The following is a 23,739-nucleotide window of genomic DNA, read 5'->3' as shown; positions in this document are numbered from 1 at the left end:
AGCTTTTCGTTGTACTGTACATAACTTCCAAATATTTATGTGACTCCACTTGTGGTATACTCTCTTGTCGGTAGACCAGCGAAATGTGTACAGAATGGTTTTAGGAAAAACTAGGAATGCACCTTTGCTGATATTAAGAGATCGTTTAATGCCATTAATCCCCTTTTCAAGGCTACTCATGTATAGTACTGCAGTGTTTTGTGTAGCGTATGTATGTCTACTGATGCAGCAAAATATGCTATGTTATTGGCGTAAACATACACGTGCTCATCCTGTTGACATGGTACAGAGCTTAATAAAACATTAAACGAAAATGGTGACAGGATAGAACCTCGGGTGAGGCCTCTAGTTTGTTTACATTTTGAAGACTACCATCCGCATTGGGAGCAGTAACACTTCCTGACGTTCGTATACCCACGCTGCGGAATACTTTGGAAGCCCTCATTTCTGAAGTGCCTTTATTAAAATCTTCTACAACCTCGTAAGCTTTAGCAAAATCGAAGGTGAATAAGGCGGTATACTGTTCCCGGCATCGAGCAAGCTGTATTGGGCTTTCTAGGTCAAGGTGCGCACATGAAATGGAGCGCCTACGTTTGAATCGAATTTGGCACGGGCTTAAAATCATATTTTTTGTCGACCAATGATCCACGTGGCCGTGTAATATTCTTTCTATGAGTTTTACAAGAATGGATGTAAAAGATATTGGCCTAATATTGTCTATAGGGCGCAACCAGCGCCTCACGCAGAAAGATGCCGAGGGCTTCGCAAACGTTCCTGTGGCCGTAACCTAGTACGGGAGCCTCAAAGGAAAGAATTAAAAGAAGTGTAAAATTCAAGCCAAGCTTTTGGAAGCGATCTTCTAAAAATATTTCCGTTGAATAATGAAACGGCGGCATGCCAAAAAGAAGTGTTCAAGAGATTCACTCTCATTGCATAACGGGCACAAAGACAATATAAGCGAGATCAGGCCTGTGGAGCTAAACATTCAGAGAGGGGACTCGGCACCGTAGTCTCGTAATCGTTATTTGAACTTTTCTAGTGGTGCACCATTTGTTGTTTGAAGGAAAATTGAGATGCGGGAAATCAGTTGTTGAGAACGATAATTGCGCGAAGTTATTTGCAGTAGTGCATTTTCTTAATCGCGCCGCAGTGATGAAGGCTGACGTAGGTAAAATGTAGATTATAGGACCATCGTGAGATGCTACTGCGAGTGGATCTGCTTATTCGTTTAAGGCTATACCTTTGTGACCTGGCACTGTTGTGATCGGCCGTTCGCCCCGCGACACCCTTTGGTCACGGCTCGCGCGATTATGGGGAACGGGCCAACGGCCTCGTCAAAATGGTTCTCGACACAGATGATTTATGACCAGCGCGGGAGTACCTCGTTCAGGAGAGGTTTGAGCAATTAGCATGATACGGCCATCACCTGTCAGCCGCACAAATTGGCATGTCCAAGCCGGAGACGCGGCCAGTGCGATGATCCGGCCATCACTTGTCAGAATACGATCGGAGTCAGCGCACGTTCCCCTCCTCTCCCGGTTTGCGCCCAGTGATGTGCGTGCGTTGCCGACCAAGTTCCCTTCTTGTGGGAAAGGGCAACTGACCTCCGGATTGGTGGGACCTGATGTCATCGGTCTCCTGACTCCGGATTGGGGGAAGTGACAGAACAGTGATCACGCAAGGCACAAAAGCAGCAACGGACGGCGGGGAGTGATCGGCGACTACAACTTCATCATCAACTTTTCTGTATTACTTTTGCATTTTCGTGCACATATGCAAATATAAACGCGTTTGTAATAGGTCCTCGATATCGGACCCAGCCTCACGTTCACTTACCCCTCCACGAGGAAAGAGGATCGCACGTCTTCGGACCCCCAGTCGCAACAGCACCCACGCTAAGCGAACGAGACATGAGTGTCTTGGGAGAAGAGAATAGAAAGTTTCTAAAGAATCTGACAATTTGGATGTGGTTAGTGAAGAACATACAGATAGGCAATCCGTTAAGATTACGGCTGATGCCAGGCATGATGGTAATTTGCCTAAAGCTAAGATGGCACGAAAATGCTAACACACACATTACGACGACAACTGCGATGGTGGCAGGAGGACTATGACGTCATCACGACAACGGTGACACATCGACGAAGATGACACAACGACGACAATGAAGACGACAGTAAAGCGTTAGAACCACGACATCGTCATGACGACAGCGATCTCATGAAGACGATGGCATGACGATGACGACTCCGACAACGGCGAAGACGACTGCATGCTTCCGAAGTGAAAAAAAAAGAAACAAAAACAAAGAAGTGCGCCCACAAAATTTATCCCTTTACTGATATACAAAATAATTAAGACGTGTGAGAATATGCTATAAATAATATTTAAATCATAAGATATTACGAATAAATGAGTATTAAGGAACACGAAATAATAAATAGATCGTACAACTAAATGCGCCATATACAGGATGTTTTTTTCGGACACGTACACATACTTTTTTATAAAGAGGATGTAAGCTCAGCGAAGGCGGCATTTTTGCAAAGGAGTTCAAGGGAGAGGTGTACCCCCTTTGCGGCTTCATCTTGAAAAGAAGAATTAGTAAAAATGTATTTTTAAACTTTTTTATTGTAGCCTCGGGGGCCGTTGAACAAATAGCGAACTTGAAGGCAATCACAGTATTAAGCCCCCTCATCTTTTTTAAATCTTGAAAGTCCCACCTAATTCCGTATATTTATCATCAGATTTCGACGGCAAATCCAAATAATATCAAAATCTAGTGCGCCGTAGCGCAGGAAAGGTGGCCCCGCCATCATATTAGACGAAAACGCCCCGTGACGACAAGCACGAGGAAGTTTTAAAGCGATAGTCTCGGTCAGTCGCGGCAGCTTCTGATACGGCGCGCTTTGACTGGCAAACATATGCGGCTGTGTGTAGGGTCAGGATTTGTCGCGGGATGGTGTCATTCAAACATCGCCCCACACTTCCTTACGGGGCGCTGTCGTCTCACACTAAGCGGGACACGCTCGGTCTCGGTATTGCGCCGATTGAGCTTTGGAATTCGACAATGAATATCCCGAATCAGGTGCGACTTTCAAGGTTTTGAAAAAGAAGTGTACATTAAAATGTGATTTCCTCCGAATTTGTCATTTAGACAACCGGCCCCAATGCACTAACAAAAAAGTTAAGCGATTGCGGAGAAGCCAGGAAACACTCATTCATCGTTTACGGCTGGGTGTTGCATACACCCACCGATACCTTCACAAGATTGGACAAGCACGGGACCTTGAATGTAGCGTCTGTCACACTTTCGAGACAATAGCTCACGTACTTTGCGTGTGCCCTCAATATGCGACCGAACGAAGAAAACTCAAATATACTGTTGACAGCTTGGACTCCCGCCCCTTTTCAGAAGAAAAGCTTTTGGGCGCGTGGAGGAGTGTTGACTGTGCCCAACGTGCCATAAAAGCACTTTTGAACTTTTTAAGCGAGACTGGTTTAGACGATCGCCTCTAGAAGCTGTGAGACGTGTAGTCAGTGCGAAATGTGTTTGCGCAAAAACTTTTTGTGGCAAGTTTACTTTTTGTAAGGACAAGATTACTCTTAGTGTAGTGCGTCTCCAGTGCGCATCCGCATATTGGACAACGTGTATATAGTATCTCATTGTACCATATCATAATCATCCGCCACCTACCTTTCCCTGTATTTCCCACTTCCCCATTCCCCAGTGAGAAGTAGCAGGCTAGAGACACGCTCTCCAGGCCGACCTCTCCTCCTTTCTCTTCATTAAAATCGACTCCTCCTTAAGCGATGCATTTTTGTTAATTTGTCATTTTAAGCTCCCGTTATGAGTTTCAAAGTGTTTTTGCCTCGCCTAGGAACTCGTCTGCAAAATGCCACGTTCGCTGCGCTCATTGTGTTTTTTTTATATAAAACGTGTATTAAAAAATCCAGTATATTACGATAGAGGAAAGTGAATGACGAAGATGACGTGCGTTCACGAGGCAGAGAAAAAAGACGTATGCCACGTCAAACCAAACAAGGAAGCCTCGCCACCCGGTGTCTGCTCTTGCTCTTGCCTCGCAGGGTTTTGGCCTAGAATTGCATAGCTGTTTTTTTTCTCTCTTTTATCGCTTCTCATCAGTTTTGCTAGTCCTATTATTATTTAGCTAATAAGACCACGCAGATGTCCTTTTCTTCACCAGGACCAGGGGCCTCCCCCTGGTCCGCTTCTATTCCTCCGCAGGAGTTACCTGTGGATCTGTTTCTACGCAACGGCATCTCATCAGTTCCTGTGGCTCTTGTCCCTACCAACAACGGAGTCATACGGATGAAGAATCCGAAAGCGATTCAGGCGGAATTGCGCTCGGCGACGGCCCATTTCCAGACCATCTCTGAGGTCCGCCAGTTTGGCAGAGGTGGAGTCCTCTGCTTTTCGGCAGACCAGTCCTGTGTACAAGACCTGTTAAAGTGTTCGCTGTTTGCCGCCAATCCGGTGAGCGCATTTATTCCTCCCCACTTGGCATGTGTGAAAGGGCTTGTCCGCGGCGTCGACGTGAACATGACACCGACAGAGGTATTAGAGATGCTTTCTCCCGCGGGTGTAATTTCAGTTTATCGGTGTGGACGTGTGGTCGAGAAAAACAGGATCCCTACTGAGTCGATCATAGCCACATTTGCAGGGACACTTCGACCCTCAGAGATAAAGGCATGGCCTCTAATCTACAGAGTGGAAACTCTGTCCCCTCGTCCCCTCCAATGTGTGAAATGCTGGCGCTACGGACACACGTTAAAAGGATGTAGATCTGCTTCCAGATGCCGAATTTGTGGTGAAGAACACAATGCTAGTGAATGCAAAAGCAAGGAAGAAAGGTGCTGCCTTTGCAATGACGCGCACCCTGCAGATTATTCTAATTGCTCAGCCAAGGCACGGGAAATTGAAATTCTGGCAATCATTGAACGAAGACGTTGTTCGCGTAGAGAAGCCGTAGCGGAAATTCATTCTAGGACACAGGGATACGCTGGCGTCACGGCACGCCAGGTGACAGCAACGGATGCGGCTCTTTCAATTTCTATTGCTAATGCCATCGAGAGGGCAATGGAAAAATCTATGGAGCGCCTAGCTGGAAACCTTTGTGAGTCCCTGACACAAATTCTAACTAGCCAGATGGCGCAGATCTTCGCAGCAACAACAGCAGTTGGTATACCTTCGCGAACTACTGAGTGTCTACCTACTTCAAACGAGGAAGTAACCGCCAATTACACGTCGCAAGATGCCCAAACTGTAATCCCACCAGTCGATGTTAACCAGACCCAATGTACAGGCTCCAACGATAATACAGAGGGCGCAGAGGAAATGGACATGGATCCTCGGTCGTTAAAACGATGTAGGTCCCCTTTGTCTAAAAAAGCTACGACTCTAACTCAGGCAAAGACAAAAAAGTATCAGAAAGACAGCCTTACCAAGGAAGATTTCTTAAAGGAAAACATTTTAGGTAAGGCAGTTACTGAGTCCATACTTACGCAACCATAGGTCTCCTTAAAATTATTCATTGGAATTGCCGATCAATTTACTCAGCAGCAACAGATTTATTGTATCTATCATCGAAATTCTCCCCGGATATTATTGCTTTGCAAGAAACATGGCTTTCAGTACATCAAAGTTTTCAATTGACGAACTATCGATCTTTCCGACTGGACCGTCCATCGAAGGGCGGAGGTTTAGCTTTCTTTATCAATAACAGAATTAGCCTTAAAGCAAAGATTTCATATAAACATATGTCCCCCGAAAGTGAAATTCTCGCATTAGATATAACTATTCCAGGGTGTCTACCTTTCTCCTTAGTAAACGCATACTTTCCTTCGGGTGTACAGAACACTCGAGGTTTGAATTCAGCAGTGACTTCATGGTGTAAGGATGAAATTCTGGTTGGAGATTTCAACTCCCATCACACCTGCTGGGGCTTTCGAACTGACCAATGTGGCAAACGCTTGTGGGATTGGACAATAGATAATAATCTGTGTTGTCTGAACTCTAGAGTTCCTACATATATTTGTAAACAGTCCCGCTCCGCATTGGATTTAAGTTTCGTAAGTTCGTCCTTCACTAACTCATCCTGGACAGCCTTGGACTGTGCAACCAACAGTGACCACATTCCAATAATGGTTGAAATTGCTTGCCCGATTATGCCAGCGTGCTCCCAGGTACGCGTATTTGTAGATTATGTTAAATTTAAATCCGATCTTAAGATACATTTGGCTTCTCATTCTGAAGAGCAGGAAGACACCAAGGCTATGAAACTTTGTGCGGTAATTAAAAGAACATACAAAAAGGCTGAATTCAGTTTTACATCTGCAAAGCAACCTTCTTACAACCCTTGGTGGAATACAGACTGCACGCGAGACCACCGACGCCGACAGGCAGCTTGGAAGCAGCTCCTCTACAACCAGTGCCCCAAAAATTGGTTTGATTACAAGTTTCAAGCTGCAGTCTTTAAACGTACAGTTGCTAAAGCTAAAGAGGATTATGATAGGAAACACTATGATTTCCTTTCTAAATCTAAAAACAAAAAGTCGTTGTTTAGATATATGAGATATCGAAAAATTCTGCCATCGCCAGCTAATATTGATTATGTCAATCTGTCTCCCGATGAAATGAGAAAATCTCTTGAACTCCTGGCTAAAGGCTTGGAGAGTAGATTCACGTCATCGATGTCGTACAATTTGCAAAAAGTAGCCCCATCCTTAGTGTATACTGAAGTTACATTGCCTGAATTATCCCAAGTGATTCGAAACTTACCTTTGTCAGCCCCTGGTCCTGATGGTATTACCGTGCACATGATAAAAATTTTATTTGATCTATCTCCTGGAGACCTTCTAAACGTTATAAACTATTCCTTACACAAAGCCTGGATACCTAACAATTGGAAAGTAGCTAAAGTAATCCCGATACCTAAAAAACAAGGACTAGGTTATAACATAGAAAACATCAGACCTATTTCACTTACTTCTAATATGGTCAAAGTCATAGAGAGGGTATTACACTGCCGAATTACTATCTGGATGACGGATAATTTAATATTAAGTCCAAATCAAATAGGCTTTAGAGCTAATTGCTCAATATGGTGTGCCCATGCTGATTTAGAGAGCCGCATCCAACTTGCCCGGAAAAGGAGAGAATATTCTGCTTTGATGAAATTAGATATAGCTAAAGCTTATGACAGCGTCGAACATTCAATTCTACTTGATAGTCTGCAGCGTCGTAATTTCCCCAATTATATAACCGCGTGGGTGGCAGAATTTTTGCGATCAAGAGAATTTTATTGCTTTAAGGACGGATGTTCTTCGTCTAAATTCAGACAAACTCGCGGAGTTCCCCAAGGATCTGTCCTATCCCCACTATTATTTAATATATTAATGAGCTCTATCCCCATTTGTCAGGACGTGCACGTTTACGTGTATGCAGATGACATTGCATTTTTTGCTGCCGACACTGACATTAACACATTATACCAAAAATTACAAAGATACATGAGCATGCTAGAAGTATGGCTTCAGACAATTTGTATGTCATTAAACGTCAGCAAAAGCGCCATTTTAGTGTTCTCGGTCATAGATCCGGTTTCAATTTCTATAACTTATAAGCAAAAACCCATTCCACAGGTTGAATCTCTAAAATATTTGGGAATCACATATAATGGAAAACTCAACTGGAGTCCACACATAGAGAGTGTAGCAGGTAAGGCACAACGTGCTTTAGGTATTCTGCGCAGAATGAGTAACCGGAAATATGGACTACGTAGGGATACATTGTTGATGATTTATAAAATGTATGTGCGCCCCATATTGGAATTTGGGTGTGTCTTGTTCTCAGGCGGCCCTGCTTATAAAATAAAGCCTCTGGTTCTTTTGGAGCGTGAGGCCCTACGCCTGTGTCTGGGACTCCCCAGGTTTGTGGCTATTAATGTTATCTACCAAGAAGCGCGCCTTCCAACATTGCCCTGCAGATTCCGCATCTTAACAGTTCAAGCATTCCTGAAATTTTACAGCTTGCCGCTTAGACGATCTGAATACGCATTCATTAATGATCCAAATTCCTTCTTCCTTGCTCATTGGCCTCGATTTCACACTCCACAGATCATATTTGTTCAAAAACAATTAGATAGCCTGAATGTGAACATTCGAGAGGTAATTCCGTCAACCGAATCACATCAGAATATTAAGATAGATTTTGATGAAATTTTCCCCCCAAACTCTAAGTTTCAATCAGCCACTTTTTTAAATAACCTGTTGCAAGATTACCTAGCACACGTGCAAACAAATAACATAATAGCTACGGACGCTTCAGTGAACAACGAAAAGGCGGGCGTAGGCATCTTCTCGCTCCCGCTTGACTGGTCATTCTCCCTGAGACTGCCAGACTTCACACCTGTTTTTGAAGCCGAGCTTTTAGCAATTCTATTAGCGCTTCGGAAACTACCGTCGAACTCAATAAGTGCGGTTATAATAACAGATTCCCTTTCGGTCTGTACTTCGCTTACGGCTTCACCCAATTCGGCACCAATAAAGACGTTTCTAACATTAGTTCCTCCACAGTTGAATTCTCTAAAACTATTATGGGTACCTGGTCATTGTGGCTTACATTTAAATGAAATGGCAGACGCATTAGCGCGAGCATCCCTGAGTGGACCTATAATGCAGGTTCTTCCTTTGGTGGCCCACATAACAGCAATCAGATATAGAAAATATTCAATTCATAGAGATGTCAGTGAATCAATAACAACATGGACAGAATATCAGCACCTCAAATTTCCGTGGAAAATCCAGTGGTGTCCATCAAGACAATCAGAAGTAGCGGTCACGAGATTACGCTGCCGTGTCCCTCCATTAAACCTATATTTACACAGGACTGGTCTGACGCTATCACCTCTGTGTCCATACTGTCAAGAAACAGAATCACTAGATCATTATTTTTTGGCATGTCGACGATACAAATTGTTAAGAAAAAGACATCTAGAACTTCCGTTCGCAAAATTAGGGTTAATGTTATCACCAGAAACCATACTATCTTTCGGTGCGTCAGTTATAGGGGTCAGCCACAGGGACATATTTGATGCCGTTTGCAGTTACATAACGTCAACAAAACGAATAAATTTTTAGCATTGGTCTTGTATTTTATTGGTTTTTGTATGTTTTCTTATCTCTCTTTCGTTATATATATATATATATATATATATATATATATATATATATATATATATATATATATATATATTTTTATCATCGAATAAGTGGCACTTCAAAAAAAAAATAGGAGAACGTTTAAGCACGCAATTCTTGGCCAATCCCCCAGTGTGGGTATGAGCCATAATATGAGGCTATTGTCACGTGGTGGTGACGTTAAGAACACAGTAGCAATACTGTGATAGACAAAACTAACTTTTATTGGGCGAACCTGTGCCCACAAAACAGGCTACACTTATAGCGCAACGACAGCGGCGAACACGCTCGGCGATCGTCGAAAATCTGATCTGCGGGTCAAGCGCGTCGGCTTTTATACAGCAATCATCGAATGTTCCAGATTAAACGTTGGGACCCGCATGCCTTCTAAAATGTTCTACACCATTCGTGTCAAGCGATGAAATCAGATAACACAACGTTCGGCGACAACAGACAGCGGATAGAAGCATCGATAACTTTCCAGAAACTTCGGACACATGCAGGCGCGTCCCGCGCTGTGCGATAACATTTGTGAGGCGACAATACTTGTCGCCCGATAAAGACAAGTACACGTGTCAATACCCCCCTCTTAAAAAGCATCGACCCGATGCTGCAAACAAACGAAAGTAATAAGTAAGCACTCATAGCAAAGAAAAAAAAAATAAGGAAAGTTCGTTAGCGTCCGTAAAATGGTTTAAGACGCACCACGTGGACCACTTCAGGTCGTGCGCGACGTCGCTGTGAATGCGAAATGCCGTCTGGCACGACCTCATAGTCCAGAGCGCCAATACGTCGGATGACCTTGTAGGGTCCGAAATAGCGTCGGAGTAGTTTCTCACTGAGTCCTCGTCGGCGTATCGGTGTCCAAACCCAAACACGGTCGCCGGGCTGGTACTCAACAAAGCGTCGTCGGAGGTTGTAGTGTCGGCTGTCGGTCCTCTGTTGGTTCTTGATCCGTAGGCGGGCGAGCTGTCGGGCTTCTTCGGCGCGCTGGAGATAGCTAGCGACGTCAACATTCTCTTCGTCAGTGACGTGGGGCAGCATGGCGTCGAGCGTCGTCGTCGGGTTCCTGCCGTAAACCAGCTTAAACGGCGTGATCTGTGTTGTTTCTTGCACCGCCGTGTTGTAAGCGAATGTTACGTACGGCAGGACGGCATCCCAGGTCTTGTGTTCGACGTCGACGTACATCGCTAGCATGTCGGCGAGGGTCTTATTCAGCCGCTCCGTAAGAGCATTCGTCTGCGGGTGGTAGGCCGTGGTCCTCCTGTGCCTTGTCTGACTGTATTTCAGAATGGCTTGGGTGAGCTCTGCTGTAAAGGCCGTTCCTCTGTCGGTGATGAGGACTTCTGGGGCGCCGTGTCGAAGCAGGATGTTTTCGACAAAGAATTTCGCCACTTCGGCTGCGCTACCTTTCGGCAGTGCTTTAGTTTCAGCGAAGCGGGTAAGGTAGTCTGTCGCCACGACGATCCACTTATTTCCGGTTGTTGACGTCGGAAAGGCTCCCAGCAAGTCCATCCCGATCTGCTGGAATGGTCGGCAAGGAGGCTCGATTGGCTGTAGTAATCCGGCTGGCCTTGTCGGTGGTGTCTTGCGTCGCTGACAGTCACGGCATGTTCTGACATAACGGGCGACGTCGGCGGTCAGGCGCGGCCAATAATACTTTTCTTGTATCCTCGATAGTGTCCGGGAAAAACCGAGGTGTCCAGCGGTTGGATCGTCATGTAGGGCGTGCAATACTTCTGGACGAAGTCCTGACGGGACAACAAGAAGGTAGTTGGCGCGGACTGGTGAAAAGTTCTTCTTCACGAGGAGATTGTTTTGAAGCGTGAAGGAAGATAATCCGCGCTTAAATGCCCTGGGGACAACGTCAGTATGCCCTTCCAAATATTCTACCAGGCCTCTTAGCTCCGGGTCTGCCCGTTGCTGTTCAGCGAAGTCTTCCGCGCTTATCATGCCAAGGAAGGCGTCGTCATCTTCGTCATCTTGCGGCGGCGGGTCAATGGGGGCACGTGATAGGCAATCGGCATCGGAGTGTTTTCGTCCGGACTTGTAGGTTACAGTGATGTCGTATTCTTGTAGTCTGAGGCTCCACCGCGCCAGTCGTCCTGAAGGATCCTTTATACTCGCTAGCCAACACAACGCGTGATGGTCACTGACGACTTTGAATGGCCTGCCATAAAGATAAGGGCGAAATTTAGCTGTAGCCCAAACGATGGCGAGGCATTCCTTTTCGGTCGTAGAATAGTTGCCTTCCGCTTTTGACAGCGACCGGCTAGCGTAAGATATCACCTGTTCAACTCCGTTTTTCCTCTGGACTAGAACGGCACCGAGGCCTAGGCTACTGGCGTCAGTATGGATTTCTGTATCGGCGTACTCGTCGAAGTGCGCAAGTACAGGCGGCGACTGCATGCGTCGTTTGAGTTCTTCAAATGCGTCGGCCTGCGGCGTTTCCCACTTGAACTCAACATCACATTTAGTTAGACGTGTCAACGGCTCGGCGATGCGTGAAAAGTCCTTGACAAAGCGCCTGTAGTAGGCACACATGCCAAGGAATCTACGCACTGCCTTCTTGTCGGTGGGCTGCGGGAACTTTGCGATGGCAGCTGTTTTCTGGGGGTCGGGGCGTACTCCGGATTTACTGATGACGTGGCCTAGGAACAGAAGCTCGTCGTAAGCGAAGCGGCATTTTTCTAGCTTCAGAGTGAGCCCTGATGACTTGATGGCCTCTAGTACTGTCGTAAGCCGCCTAAGGTGATCGTCGAAATTTTCGGCGAAGACGACGACGTCATCCAAGTAAACAAGGCAGGTCTGCCACTTCAATCCTGCTAACACCGTGTCCATGACGCGCTGGAAAGTTGCAGGCGCCGAGCAGAGTCCGAATGGCATGACCTTGAACTCGTAGAGGCCGTCTGGCGTGATGAAGGCGGTCTTTTCGCGATCTCTCTCGTCGACTTCTATTTGCCAGTAGCCAGACTTGAGATCCATCGACGAGAAGTACTTAGCGTTGCAGAGCCGATCCAATGCGTCGTCTATCCGTGGAAGTGGGTATACGTCCTTCTTCGTGATCTTGTTCAGACGACGATAATCGACGCAGAAACGTAGGGTTCCGTCCTTTTTCTTCACCAGGACAACAGGGGATGCCCACGGGCTTTTCGACGGCTGGATGATGTCGTCGCGCAGCATTTCGTCGACTTGTTCTCTTATAGCTTCGCGTTCTCGCAGCGAAACTCGGTAAGGGCTTTGGCGGAGTGGTCGAGCGTACTCCTCGGTGATTATGCGATGCTTGGCGACTGGTGTTTGTCGAATCCTCGATGTCGTCGAAAAGCAGCCTTTGTATCGTCGGAGCAGACTTCTGAGCTGCTGTTGCTTAATCACTGGGAGACTTGGATTAATGTCGTAGTCTGGTTCGGGAACCATGGTCGTCGGGGTAGATGCGGCGGAATCCGAGAGGAAAAACGCATTTCCGGTTTCCACAATTTCCTCGATGTACGCGATCGTCGTGCCCTTGTTGATGTGCTTGAACTCCTGGCTGAAGTTTGTCAGCAACACTTCAGTTTTCCCTCCATGCAGTCGAGCGATCCCTCTTGCGACGCAAATTTCACGGTCTAGCAGGAGACGTTGGTCGCCTTCGATGACACCTTCTACGTCAGCGGGTATTTCGGTGCCGACCGAAATAACAATGCTGGAGCGGGGCGGTATGCTCACTTGGTCTTCGAGCACACTCAAGGCGTGGTGACTACGAGGGCTCTCCGGCGGTATCGCTTTATCTTCCGACAGCGTTATTGACTTCGACTTCAGGTCGATGACTGCGCCGTGTTGGTTCAGGAAGTCCATACCGAGAATGACATCTCGTGAACACTGCTGGAGGATAACGAAGGTGGCAGGGTAAGTCCGGTCATGAACGGTTATTCTTGCCGTGCAGATTCCAGTCGGCGTAATGAGGTGTCCTCCAGCGGTCCGAATTCGGGGGCCCTCCCATGCAGTCTTAACCTTCTTCAACTGGGCGGCGATGTGTCCACTCATTACGGAGTAATCGGCCCCTGTGTCGACTAAGGCAGTGACTGCGTGGCCGTCTAGAAGTACATCGAGGTCGGTGGTTCTTTGTCTGGCGTTGCAGTTGGGTCTTGGCGTCGGATCACGGCTGCGTCGTGTTGAACTGAAGCTGGAACGTCGCGTCGTTAAGCCGTCTTTCGTCGGTGTAGTCTTGGCTTCCTGACTTCGTCGGGTCGGCGGCGTGTCATCATTAGGTGGTCGAGATCGTTTCTTTGTCGTCTTCGTCGGCGGCGGAGGATGTTCGTCAGTTCGACGAACAGCAACCGCACCTCCATCGGTTGCTGCTTTTAGTTTTCCGGATATGGGCTCGCAGAGCGGCCCCGGGCTGGGCCGGTGTATGGTCGGCGCTGCGGTGACAGGTAGCGTCCTGGTGACGGCGAACGGGATGGCCGTCGAGGGCTCCACTGAGTAGCGGCGAGGTAATCAGCGATGTCACGTGGGCGCTCTCCAAGCTGTGGGCGCGGCGCGTTGACGGCGAAACCTCGCAGTCCCATCTCCCGGTACGGACATCGTCGGTAGACGTGACCCGCTTCTCCGCAGTGGTAGCAGAGCGGGCGGTGGTCAGGAGCACGCCAAATGTCCGTCTTCCTCGCGTAGGTGCGCTGGGCGACGGGTGGTCGTGCTGGCGGCGGCAGCGGCGGACGACGAAACTGCGGCGTGACAGGGCCCTGGCGTGGTCGCGGAGGGTGTCCTTGACGGCGTGCGACGGCGGCGTAGGTCATCGCTTGCGGCTCAGGCTGCGGCGATTCAGGGGCTACTCCAAGTTGTTGTTGGAGCTCCTCACGCACGGCGTCGGCAATCGAAGTCACTTGAGGCTGTGATGATGGGAAGAGCTTTTGTAGCTCCTCCCGCACGACAACTCGGATAGTCTCGCGTAGGTCGTCGGCGGCCAGTGACTGAACTCTGGCGTAGTTTGTCGAGGTCGTGCGGCGGTCGAATTGCCGGTTTCGCATCTCGAGTGTCTTCTCGATGCTGGTGGCCTCGCGAAGAAACTCGTCGACGGTCTTCGGTGGGCTTCGTACCATTCCGGCAAAAAGTTCCTCTTTCACACCACGCATCAGCAGGCGGACTTTCTTGTCCTCGGGCATTTCAGGGTCGGCGTGGCGGAAGAGACGGCTCATTTCTTCCATGTAGATCGTGGTCATCTCATTAGGTAGCTGCACCCGGGTTTCTAATAGCGCTTGGGCTCGTTCTCGGCGTACGACGCTTGCGAATGTCTGCAGGAAGCCGCTTCGGAAAAGTTCCCAGGTCGTTAAGGTGGCTTCTCGGTTCTCGAACCACGTCCTGGCCGCGTCTTCCAATGCGAAGAAGACATATCGCAGTTTGTCGTTGCTGTTCCAGTTGTTGAACGTAGCGACTCTCTCGTACGTCTCAAGCCAGCTTTCCGGGTCCTCGAAAGTTGAACCACGGAACGTCGGAGGCTCCCTGGGCTGCTGCAGCACGATGGGCGATGCCGGGGCTGCCATTGGGATGGACTTGGTGGCGATCTTCCTGGTCGTCTCAGGCAAAAGTCCGTGCTCTGGGGGCAGTTGTTGAAGACGGCGGCTTGCTCGATGGTCCGGGACTGCGTTGGTGTTGTCTTTGCGTTCCGGGCTTGGATCACGGCTTGTCGGGGGCGTCCGGTACATGGACCAAATGCACCTCCACCAGATGTCACGTGGTGGTGACATTAAGAACACAGTAGCAATACTGTGATAGACAAAACTAACTTTTATTGGGCGAACCTGTGCCCACAAAACAGGCTACACTTATAGCGCAACGACAGCGGCGAACACGCTCGGCGATCGTCGAAAATCTGATCTGCGGGTCAAGCGCGTCGGCTTTTATACAGCAATCATCGAATGTTCCAGATTAAACGTTGGGACCCGCATGCCTTCTAAAATGTTCTACACCATTCGTGTCAAGCGATGAAATCAGATAACACAACGTTCGGCGACAACAGACAGCGGATAGAAGCATCGATAACTTTCCAGAAACTTCGGACACATGCAGGCGCGTCCCGCGCTGTGCGATAACATTTGTGAGGCGACAATACTTGTCGCCCGATAAAGACAAGTACACGTGTCACTATCATCATCATCATCAAACCTCATTATTATTACTAGGTCGCATTATTTTCATAATCTAGTATTTTCGTCGAAATTGGCATTGCCACTTTTCTAGAGAGAAAAAAGAATGCTATAATTTGTATTAATTAAATATACGCAGTACTCATCAATTAGTTAAGACGAAGCAATAAATTCATGTGTTTGCAATGCGAACATTGGCCAATCTCCCCCTCGTGAGTAGGTTCCATGTGATGAAGAAAGAAGAAGCCAAGCCGAACCAATGCCGGGTTTCATCCCTTTCTCCACAGGACCTAATCAAACGTGTTTCGCCCTCGGAGAAAGCTATGCATCTCGTGTGCAATTCCTGGTTGAGTTTTCATCGAGGTCCATCGCCAGCACCTGGTCGAGCTGTCTTCGAACCTCGTGTAGCTGCTGGAGCCTCGGCAGCTGCATCGGCACGCTCGCCTTTCAAACCGCTCTCGGACTCCACAAGCTGGCAGGGTTCGTGGACAGCTGTGATCCGGACTCCATCGTTGCCCTGTCTCAAGTCTTCCTCGTCCCAGCCAGCATGCATAGCATGGCTGGCCCTGCTCCAGCCCGACTCTGTTGCCGCAACATCCGAGCAGCCAACTGTAACTCAACCAAAGACGTCGGTAAGCGTCGGGCTGGGGATGTCCACACCGGCACCACAGCGCGGCGCACCAGGCCGCCCTGCGCTCGGAGGTTGCCGAACCCGCCCTCTTTGCACCACGGCCACGATCCAGCCCAATGACACCGGTCGTAAATGACGTTAATGCTTCCGCCATCAAGCATCGGCAGGATTGCGACGCCAGCGTTTCAGCTGACAGGAGCAAGTCCCTCTGCAGGAGTGGTAGCCGCTGTTGAGGCATTCTTAATTCGAGCTTGTTGATGGGTGACTTGCATCGGTTGCAATGTTGACATCAATCGGATGGTGCCGGTGCGCGTCGGTGACTACGTCGTGTGTTTTGGTCATCACCTTGTGTTGAGAGGGAGGACGACCAGCTTGCTACCGATGCAATGTGATCTTTGTGTCTTTTTATTGCTTTCAAGTTTGTTGTATAACTATAATTACTAATGTGCATAATTAAATGTTACTTAACGAATTCTGTTGATCTTGTCTTTGTGAATACCGCACCGGCAAACTGCATCCACTTTTAGATGCGCTATACATTGGTTTGTATATACGGTGCTACTGTTTTCTTTCAACAAGAATATGGGAAGTTTATAACTTCGAGCCCCCTGTATACGCGTATAGTTTGTCAGAAAGCCTTCATTTTCAGCTACAGAACTCACTCGAAGCCAAACGATGGTCTTTGATGTTATTAGACTCTCTATGTACGTCTCTGCAGTCTTCTGAGCCATTTGCGATCACAGTTTACTGTAGCAGCGTTATCTAAAAGCCAGCAGATTGAAAGGATGAGCACCATTTAATTGTAGGAGGGGGAGGTCACATTTCATATGCATCAAGCATAGTGTTTTAAGAATCCGAAGTGGATGAAAGCTGAACCCAATCACTGCATGACCATATATTTTAGAAAAATTGAATCTTAAGAAAAGTTATATGTGTTTGCGTCTGCTATAGATACCATGGACGCTTCTATTTTCTTACACAATGCTATGTACGTTGATGTAATAGTTCTACGGAAACCCGCAAAGTGGAGAGAAGTAATTAAGGAAAAATCAGAAATCCACCCATTCCTTGCAATTGCTACAAAGGAAACCCATACGGGTTCCTCGAAAGAAAAGCCTGGCAGTTGAAGAAAAACTCGTCCTGGTCCGGGACTCGAGCCCGGGACCACAGCCTTTCTGGGGCAGCCGCTCTACCATCTGAGCTAACCAGGCGGCTAGCAGATGGTAGGGTGGTAGATGGTGGTACATTGCACGAACACTTATGCATCTGCACAGATAAGATAAGGTTCTCTCCGTGAGTGCGGAGGATATTAGTTTTGATTTACCTGCTCCATCATCTTGAGCTCTAGCAAGAACATTATTCTAGTCTTGCATGCCATGGCGTCGCAATAACGAAGCAAATTTGACGTGCCAAACACGTACAAAGTATTGCAGTATTTGCAAAAAAATTGGTGCAATTTAATTCACTGTTCTTTATGGGCCTAGTGGCTATTACATAAGGGGAGGGTAAGAGCATGTGTTAATTTTGTGGTATGCGACGACAACTACTGGGCATTGAAACGACACAAAACCTATTAGACACACCATATTCATAGTAGTTAGTGAGAAAACGATGGGAAAGTTCCTAATTTGCTATGCACATTTGTGGACGGTTGATCAGTTTCTCCGCTGCTGGCCTGGAACGCTTCGCATCCGCGCCTTGTTGCATTTTGGTCATTCCATCTCTTTTCTCGTACTCAATGTACTTATCGTATTTTTTCTCTTCTTTTTGTAGTATTCCTTCGCCATAAATGCACACAGAACGCGCAAGCGTCTATGGAGGCTGTGCAACATGGTTTTTAGTTTTACACAACGCTGATAACGCCGTTAAGGCGATGAAAAGTTCCATTAACGGCCTAACGTCAGCAAAAGAGCATGCCTAAAGTCAGTGAAAGATGATAGTGACACTCTTTCTCGGTTATGAGGTACTGCAACATCCCCAAACATAGAAGCAACGACAGAAGTCAAGCTCTCCAAAATGGAGACCGCAGAGCCATTATAGGAAGCTAGCACATGCGAATTAGTAATTTCATTTAGAAATAGGCTGTATTCTCGCCGAATTCTCAGTAAATAAAAAAAAAATCCGAGGACACCTAAGCACTTCTTAGGAGTTGTGATTCCGAAAGCATTTTTGTCCAATCGAACACCGCTGCGCGGTCCTTCGAGTTATGGACTCATCGCGGGAAAGCGAGTGCATGGAGAGGCTTGGCGCAATTTGTTTTGACCTTGCAGAGGCGTAGTTTGGAAACAAGCGAGAGCCTGCGTGAACAAAGAACGCGCTGATAAGGCAGGCTTCCGAGAGCGAGAGCGGTCGTGACGTAGCGTTGCCCGGCGATGTCCTTTACCCTCACGCAACACCTGGCGCGCCAGCAATCCAGGAGGTGTTCCCTGTCGGGCTCTGCTCCGCCGAGGCGCGCTCGTCCCGTGGCGGGGCAGCCAATGGGAATTTAGGTGCCATTACGCTGCTACAGACGCCGGATTTTTCGCTCAGCGAGCCATTTGACGCTTCCGCACCACTAAACTGCACAGCGATGTTTTATAGAATATTGGAACACTTGTGGAGCACACAAACATCTGCTTACACAGCGGCAGGGCTACAGGACGTTGCCGTCCAGCTCTTCGTGCGGCAAGGTATAGGAGGCGTTGAATACTTCCATGGTTGGACCCCGAGATACGTCTCCGAAAGGCGGAGAGAGAGTGTGAGAGAGAAGTTCTAGCAGAAAGGGGCACTTCCAGGTACTTGTGCACCCCAACTACAGTGTTTCCGGAAAGAGCCCCTGAGGCTAGAAAGGATGTATCGTGCTTACTCGTCGGGGTGTCGGGAACGCCTGGTGACTGGCGTTTGTGTCTCACTTGCGCGGAACGCTTTCCGGCCTTGGAAATTGCTAGGCCGAATCCACCTACCACCAACATTAAATTTAACGACCGTTCCGACGTGCTCCTTTACACTTTTGCGACAGACTGTACATTCGTACACATCGATTCAGTGAATCTATGCTTACGTGTAGATTTGGTAAAATCTCATGCGATTTGCATAAACATGTACAGATAAATTCGCCTACACGTATCTCTCTGTAAAACTATAATCCCAAGAAGAAAACCTTAATGTTTGAATATGAGTGTGTGACGGAATCCCATCGGGTCGGAATGGAACATGGGGAAAGGAAAACGAGACACCGGCAACAAAAGATTTGATAGGGTTAGCCTTATTCACAAATGACACTAAAAGTGATAAAACAGTGTTAAATATGCTTACCTTTGGGTAATTAAATGCTGGCATTATGTCCTATATAAAATGGGGAAAGAAAAGACGATGAAGAAGAAAAAGCTGTTCTGCATTCCGGTTTCCCACGATGGGTATGTGCCACTTTTGCAGAGGAACAACAACACCAACGCCAGCATTCTGACAGCGCCGGTTTTCTCAGGTGTCATCGGTTCTGTTCATCAATTCGGAATCAGTCAACTCGATGCCACCTCGAATCGTAAGTTTATGCATACAGCAAATTTGTTGTCAACTTTATTCCTGCTAATGAGTTAAGCACGAATGGGAAAACGTTGCGCAGGTAAATAGACAATCACGAAGTCCTATTCAACCAGTTTCTCCTTATATAACTCTTCATTACACAAGGAGATGTGATGGCGCGCCTGAAATTTGCGTTCTACTTGAGTTAATGTGAGCTTCATCGACGTGTAAACGGTGCTCCGCGGCAATCGCTTCTTTCAGAACGGAGAGCGACATTTTGTTGCGAAAAAGAGCGGTGGAAACCGTCTGAACACGACTTTCGGTGGTAATGCGTTTATCATTGACTAAACATAGCCAGCATAGAAACTAGATTTGTATGAGGCGTGTTCTGCAGGGAATTCCACTTTCTCGATTCCCTAAGAACACTCGGTGACACACCGCCGCTGCGAAGCCTGCGCGTGGCCTCCGAAATGCGTGGCGCGCCGTTGCGCGCGAACTCTGAGAAACGCGTCGTGCTGCAACCGGGTTCGTCGCTCGCGCTTCCTTCAGGAAGCGCTGTGCCATTTAGGGGCATTGCCCAAAAATCTGTGCGTGACCTCCGAGACGAGTAGCGTGGCGCACCGGTGCCTGCGATCGCTGAGAATTGTTCCCTTGCTTGCCGCACACTCAGTGGCACATACTCACTGACCCAAGCTGGCGAGAGATTCATGGAAGAGCGGCACACACCCAGTGCATTCATGGCGCAGCTCGCTAAAGCTTTGTCGTGAAATGCCTTGATTGAAAGCGGAACATAGGCGGTGCATTTGCGGCGCAGCCTGCTAAGGCGTCGAGTTGCTTTCCTTGAGGAATCCTTGTGACGTGGGCTCGATTCCGCTCAGCATGGGAGAAATTTAAGGGATCTTTTTTCGTCATTTGTGGAGCTGCACATATCCATGCAGTGGTGCATACCGAGTTACCCAAGTTGGCATCGAAGAGGTTCATTGAAGACCAGCAAAGACCGAGTGGCACAGACCCAGTGCTCCGAGTCGGTGTCAGAGTTTCATCGAACCGCATCTACAGCGACCCATCTCGGCAGTTAAATATGTTTCCTGAAGAGCGGCACTTATGTGTACACTGACACGTACTTAGTGACCCAAGTTGGTCTGATGGTTGGTCTCCAACCTTGTTACGTCAGCACAGCGGCGCGATGCGCTAACCATTCCACCACGGACTACGCAGTGACCCAGGTTGGCGGGGAAGCGATGCGATAGAAAAATACATACATGCATAGATACAAAGGTAAATAGATAGATCGATAGATAGGTACATAGCCCCTTGATATTGCGTGAAGTACCCTAAGAATGCGAACGCATTAATAATAAATTCTTCCAGAAGCTATTTCTGTTGGCTAGATATCATGTGCAGCAACAAAGCAAGCTACGCGCGCGCACACACGCACGCACACATGTACACACGCACGCACGCGGACGTCTTTGGTCATTGCCAGGGACTTTCAAACTATACTGTGAGGGATATTAAATTATTTTGGGGGGCTAGAAGAAAGGACCGTGTTCGCTCGCCATCTCTATAGAGCATTGGAGCACCACAAGTAGTGCATACCATAAAAGGCTCTTCAAAAGTTGTGATCGCGCCACCGCCCACTGACTTCGCAACATCCAAACTTTCAGTGCTTCGACACATCCAGGGAATATTTGCTCCTTATCGCAGTAGTTCATCGCCCGTAATACCGGCGCCCGAAGGCGCGCACAGTTCAGTATTTCTCTCAGTAACATTGTGAATATTGAAAAGCACAACACAGCACAATTACGTGAGAAAAAAACGCACACTGTGCCCTTGTGTGCCCTTGTGCTGTGTCACCGTGTTCATAATCCAAGATTATCAACGAACAAGCTCAAATTCTGACTATAACATCTGTATGAGACGCCTTGCTTACAACCTCAACAACTGCGTCAAGTTTAGGAAGCAGAGAGCAACGCAGCGGTCGGCGCGCGCAGCATTTCCAGGCGTCGAACGCGGTGGGCGCGGTCAGCGCCAGGGCCACGTCACGCATCTTGGAGCTGCGTCGCAAATGGCGCCGAGAGGGCTACACCGTGACTGGATCCGTCGCCTGCGCCGTCACCATAGTTGGCTGCATGCTTCTCGTTGTGGCCATCCTAGCGGTCACCAGGGCAAAGCCCGTGCGTTTGAAGGGCTGCGACACCGGTGAGAGCAGTCTGGCTATGCTAGCTGACAGCCTGTTCGTTTTGTAAGCCTTCACAAATCTGAATTCCAATGACAGATTGTGAGCACTTCTGGTGTTCCCTATTGCGCTAATTTTTTCTTCTTGAGAAAGGGAGAATTAAAAAAAAAAGCAGCATCTCGGGATCAAGCAGTGAGGACTCCTGCCGAGATGACGACATCACACCTAACGTTCACAAGAGCGCGTTTGAGGATCTCTTTGCTAGCCAACTCACGAGGCGGGAACTTGTGGTCCTCGCTGAGGTATTTCACTCCCGCCAGCTAAAACAAGAAAAAAATAAGTTGCACATCGATAGCAGTAGCGACCGTGTCGTTTACTGATGCAAGCAAGAACTTTGAGAAGCACTGCATGTAGTGCGTGTTCGGTTCGGTGTGTGGCGTGCGATCTAGAAACTCTGGTTTCTGTCGGACGTGTCTGCAGTGTTGAAGTGCCACTATAGTTTACGTTGAGTGAGGCGTTTCCCATTAAAAACTTGTCAAACTTCGTCGTGCCTCCTATTCACTTTAAAATTCTCGCTAAACAAGAACAGCGTACTTCGGAACAAGACAGAAAGCGTTGCTTAAATCGATTTCTGTAGTGCGTGGAATCTGCAGAATAATTATTTCCGAAAATGACCAGAGTTCCACAATTCATTTAGTAAAATACGAAAGTGTCAGGTTCTGGCACTGAGGACCATTTGGCAACCATGCACGCTTGCTGCGTGTCTGAAAGAAATGTTGGTTCTAAATGCGGACAATAAGCCCAGGTGTGGCGTGAAGATAGCCTCTTCGTGTCGTGTTGTAGCAATAGCCTACCGCTTGCGTTGGCTCGAGCGTTAGTGTTCCAAACGCAGATTCAGAGCAAGTAATCTCCGTGGTGGAACGGCACTTATTGATAAAGATGACAGGTATTTCTGGATCTACCATTGCATGTATCTAAGATGTATCTTCGATACTATCTTAGATATTCTTTGGGTATCTTGTATCTGTATCATGATACGTCTGGCAAGACGTGTATCAGTATGCGCATTTCCGATGCACGAAAGAAATGTGTCGTGCATCTTAAGATACAAGATACTGCTGTCGCAGCATCACCGTGCGAAACTACAAACGTTGGCTGAACTCCGCTTCTCAAGCTGGCACTGCTGCCACTAAGCCACCTGAATAAAGCTAAAGGCAGCGACATTCTTTTATGTTTCCACCACAACCCTCCAGCGAGGCTAGTCGATGAGGCCAGGATGAGATAATTAGTATATGAAAGGTCATTGCCACTTTATGTGCTCTGTGTGTACACGATGCGTCACAAAAGAATGTCCCTACCAGCGTTGTTGGTGCTGTACACCTGCCCAGCGATCCGCTATTCCGCAAACGGTAATACGTTTGCCGACAAGGTAAAACACCGCAACGGTATTTGCGCCATCGTGCTAAGGCTTCGTATTGACGGTCCTGTAGTTAGATGGCCACCCGCTAGCTGGTCGGCAAGCAGAGCAGCGACTCCCATCAATTATAAAAGCGACAAGCAAAATCGGCTGACAGCGCCGGGTATAAAGAGCTTTCATGTTAAGCATAAAGCAACCCCAGTAAATTGAGTCGGAATGAAAATATTATTCTTTGAGCAAGAAAGACGAAAAATTTGATATACTAAGAGACATTTCATTCAAACGGAACGAGGTTGGTCGGAATTAAGAAATTTCTAAGAAACAGTTGTGTGCATACGCGTTCGCTGCTACATTCCATAGATCGATAAAAATAAATTTGTGAATGAATCGAAGTATCTTAAGATACAAATGTATAGAAAAGTATCGTATGGGATACAATAATTGCGGTAGTACCTTGTATCTGCATCTCAAATACACGTTGAACGAGTATCTTGTATCGTATCGTGATACAATTGCAAAGTATCTTTGCCCAGCCCTGACCGTAAACACTCTATTATCCTGCTTTCACCAATTCGCTGCTATACTTCCTGCACATAATGAATTTACGGAAGTGTAACTTCTGTTTGCGGTTCTTTCTATTTCTTTCTAATTACTTTTATTACCTGAA

The 23,739-nt window shown here is 47.6% G+C and overlaps 1 protein-coding gene across 1 annotated transcript in view; it reads left to right on the top strand.

The window, feature by feature from the left end:
- The window catches only part of LOC139054116 (neprilysin-1-like), a 68,253-nt gene that overhangs the window by 29,807 nt on the left and 14,707 nt on the right, over positions 1-23,739 (top strand). The window contains exon 6 of the mRNA XM_070530689.1: positions 19,390-19,495. Within this exon, the coding sequence (XP_070386790.1) occupies positions 19,390-19,495 (106 nt within the window). The remainder of the gene's footprint in view (positions 1-19,389; positions 19,496-23,739) is intronic.

This window comes from Dermacentor albipictus, chromosome 1 (assembly GCF_038994185.2).
Source record: "Dermacentor albipictus isolate Rhodes 1998 colony chromosome 1, USDA_Dalb.pri_finalv2, whole genome shotgun sequence".
NCBI classification, from domain to species: Eukaryota; Metazoa; Arthropoda; class Arachnida; order Ixodida; family Ixodidae; genus Dermacentor; species Dermacentor albipictus.
This window is presented reverse-complemented; position numbering and strand designations above follow the sequence as displayed.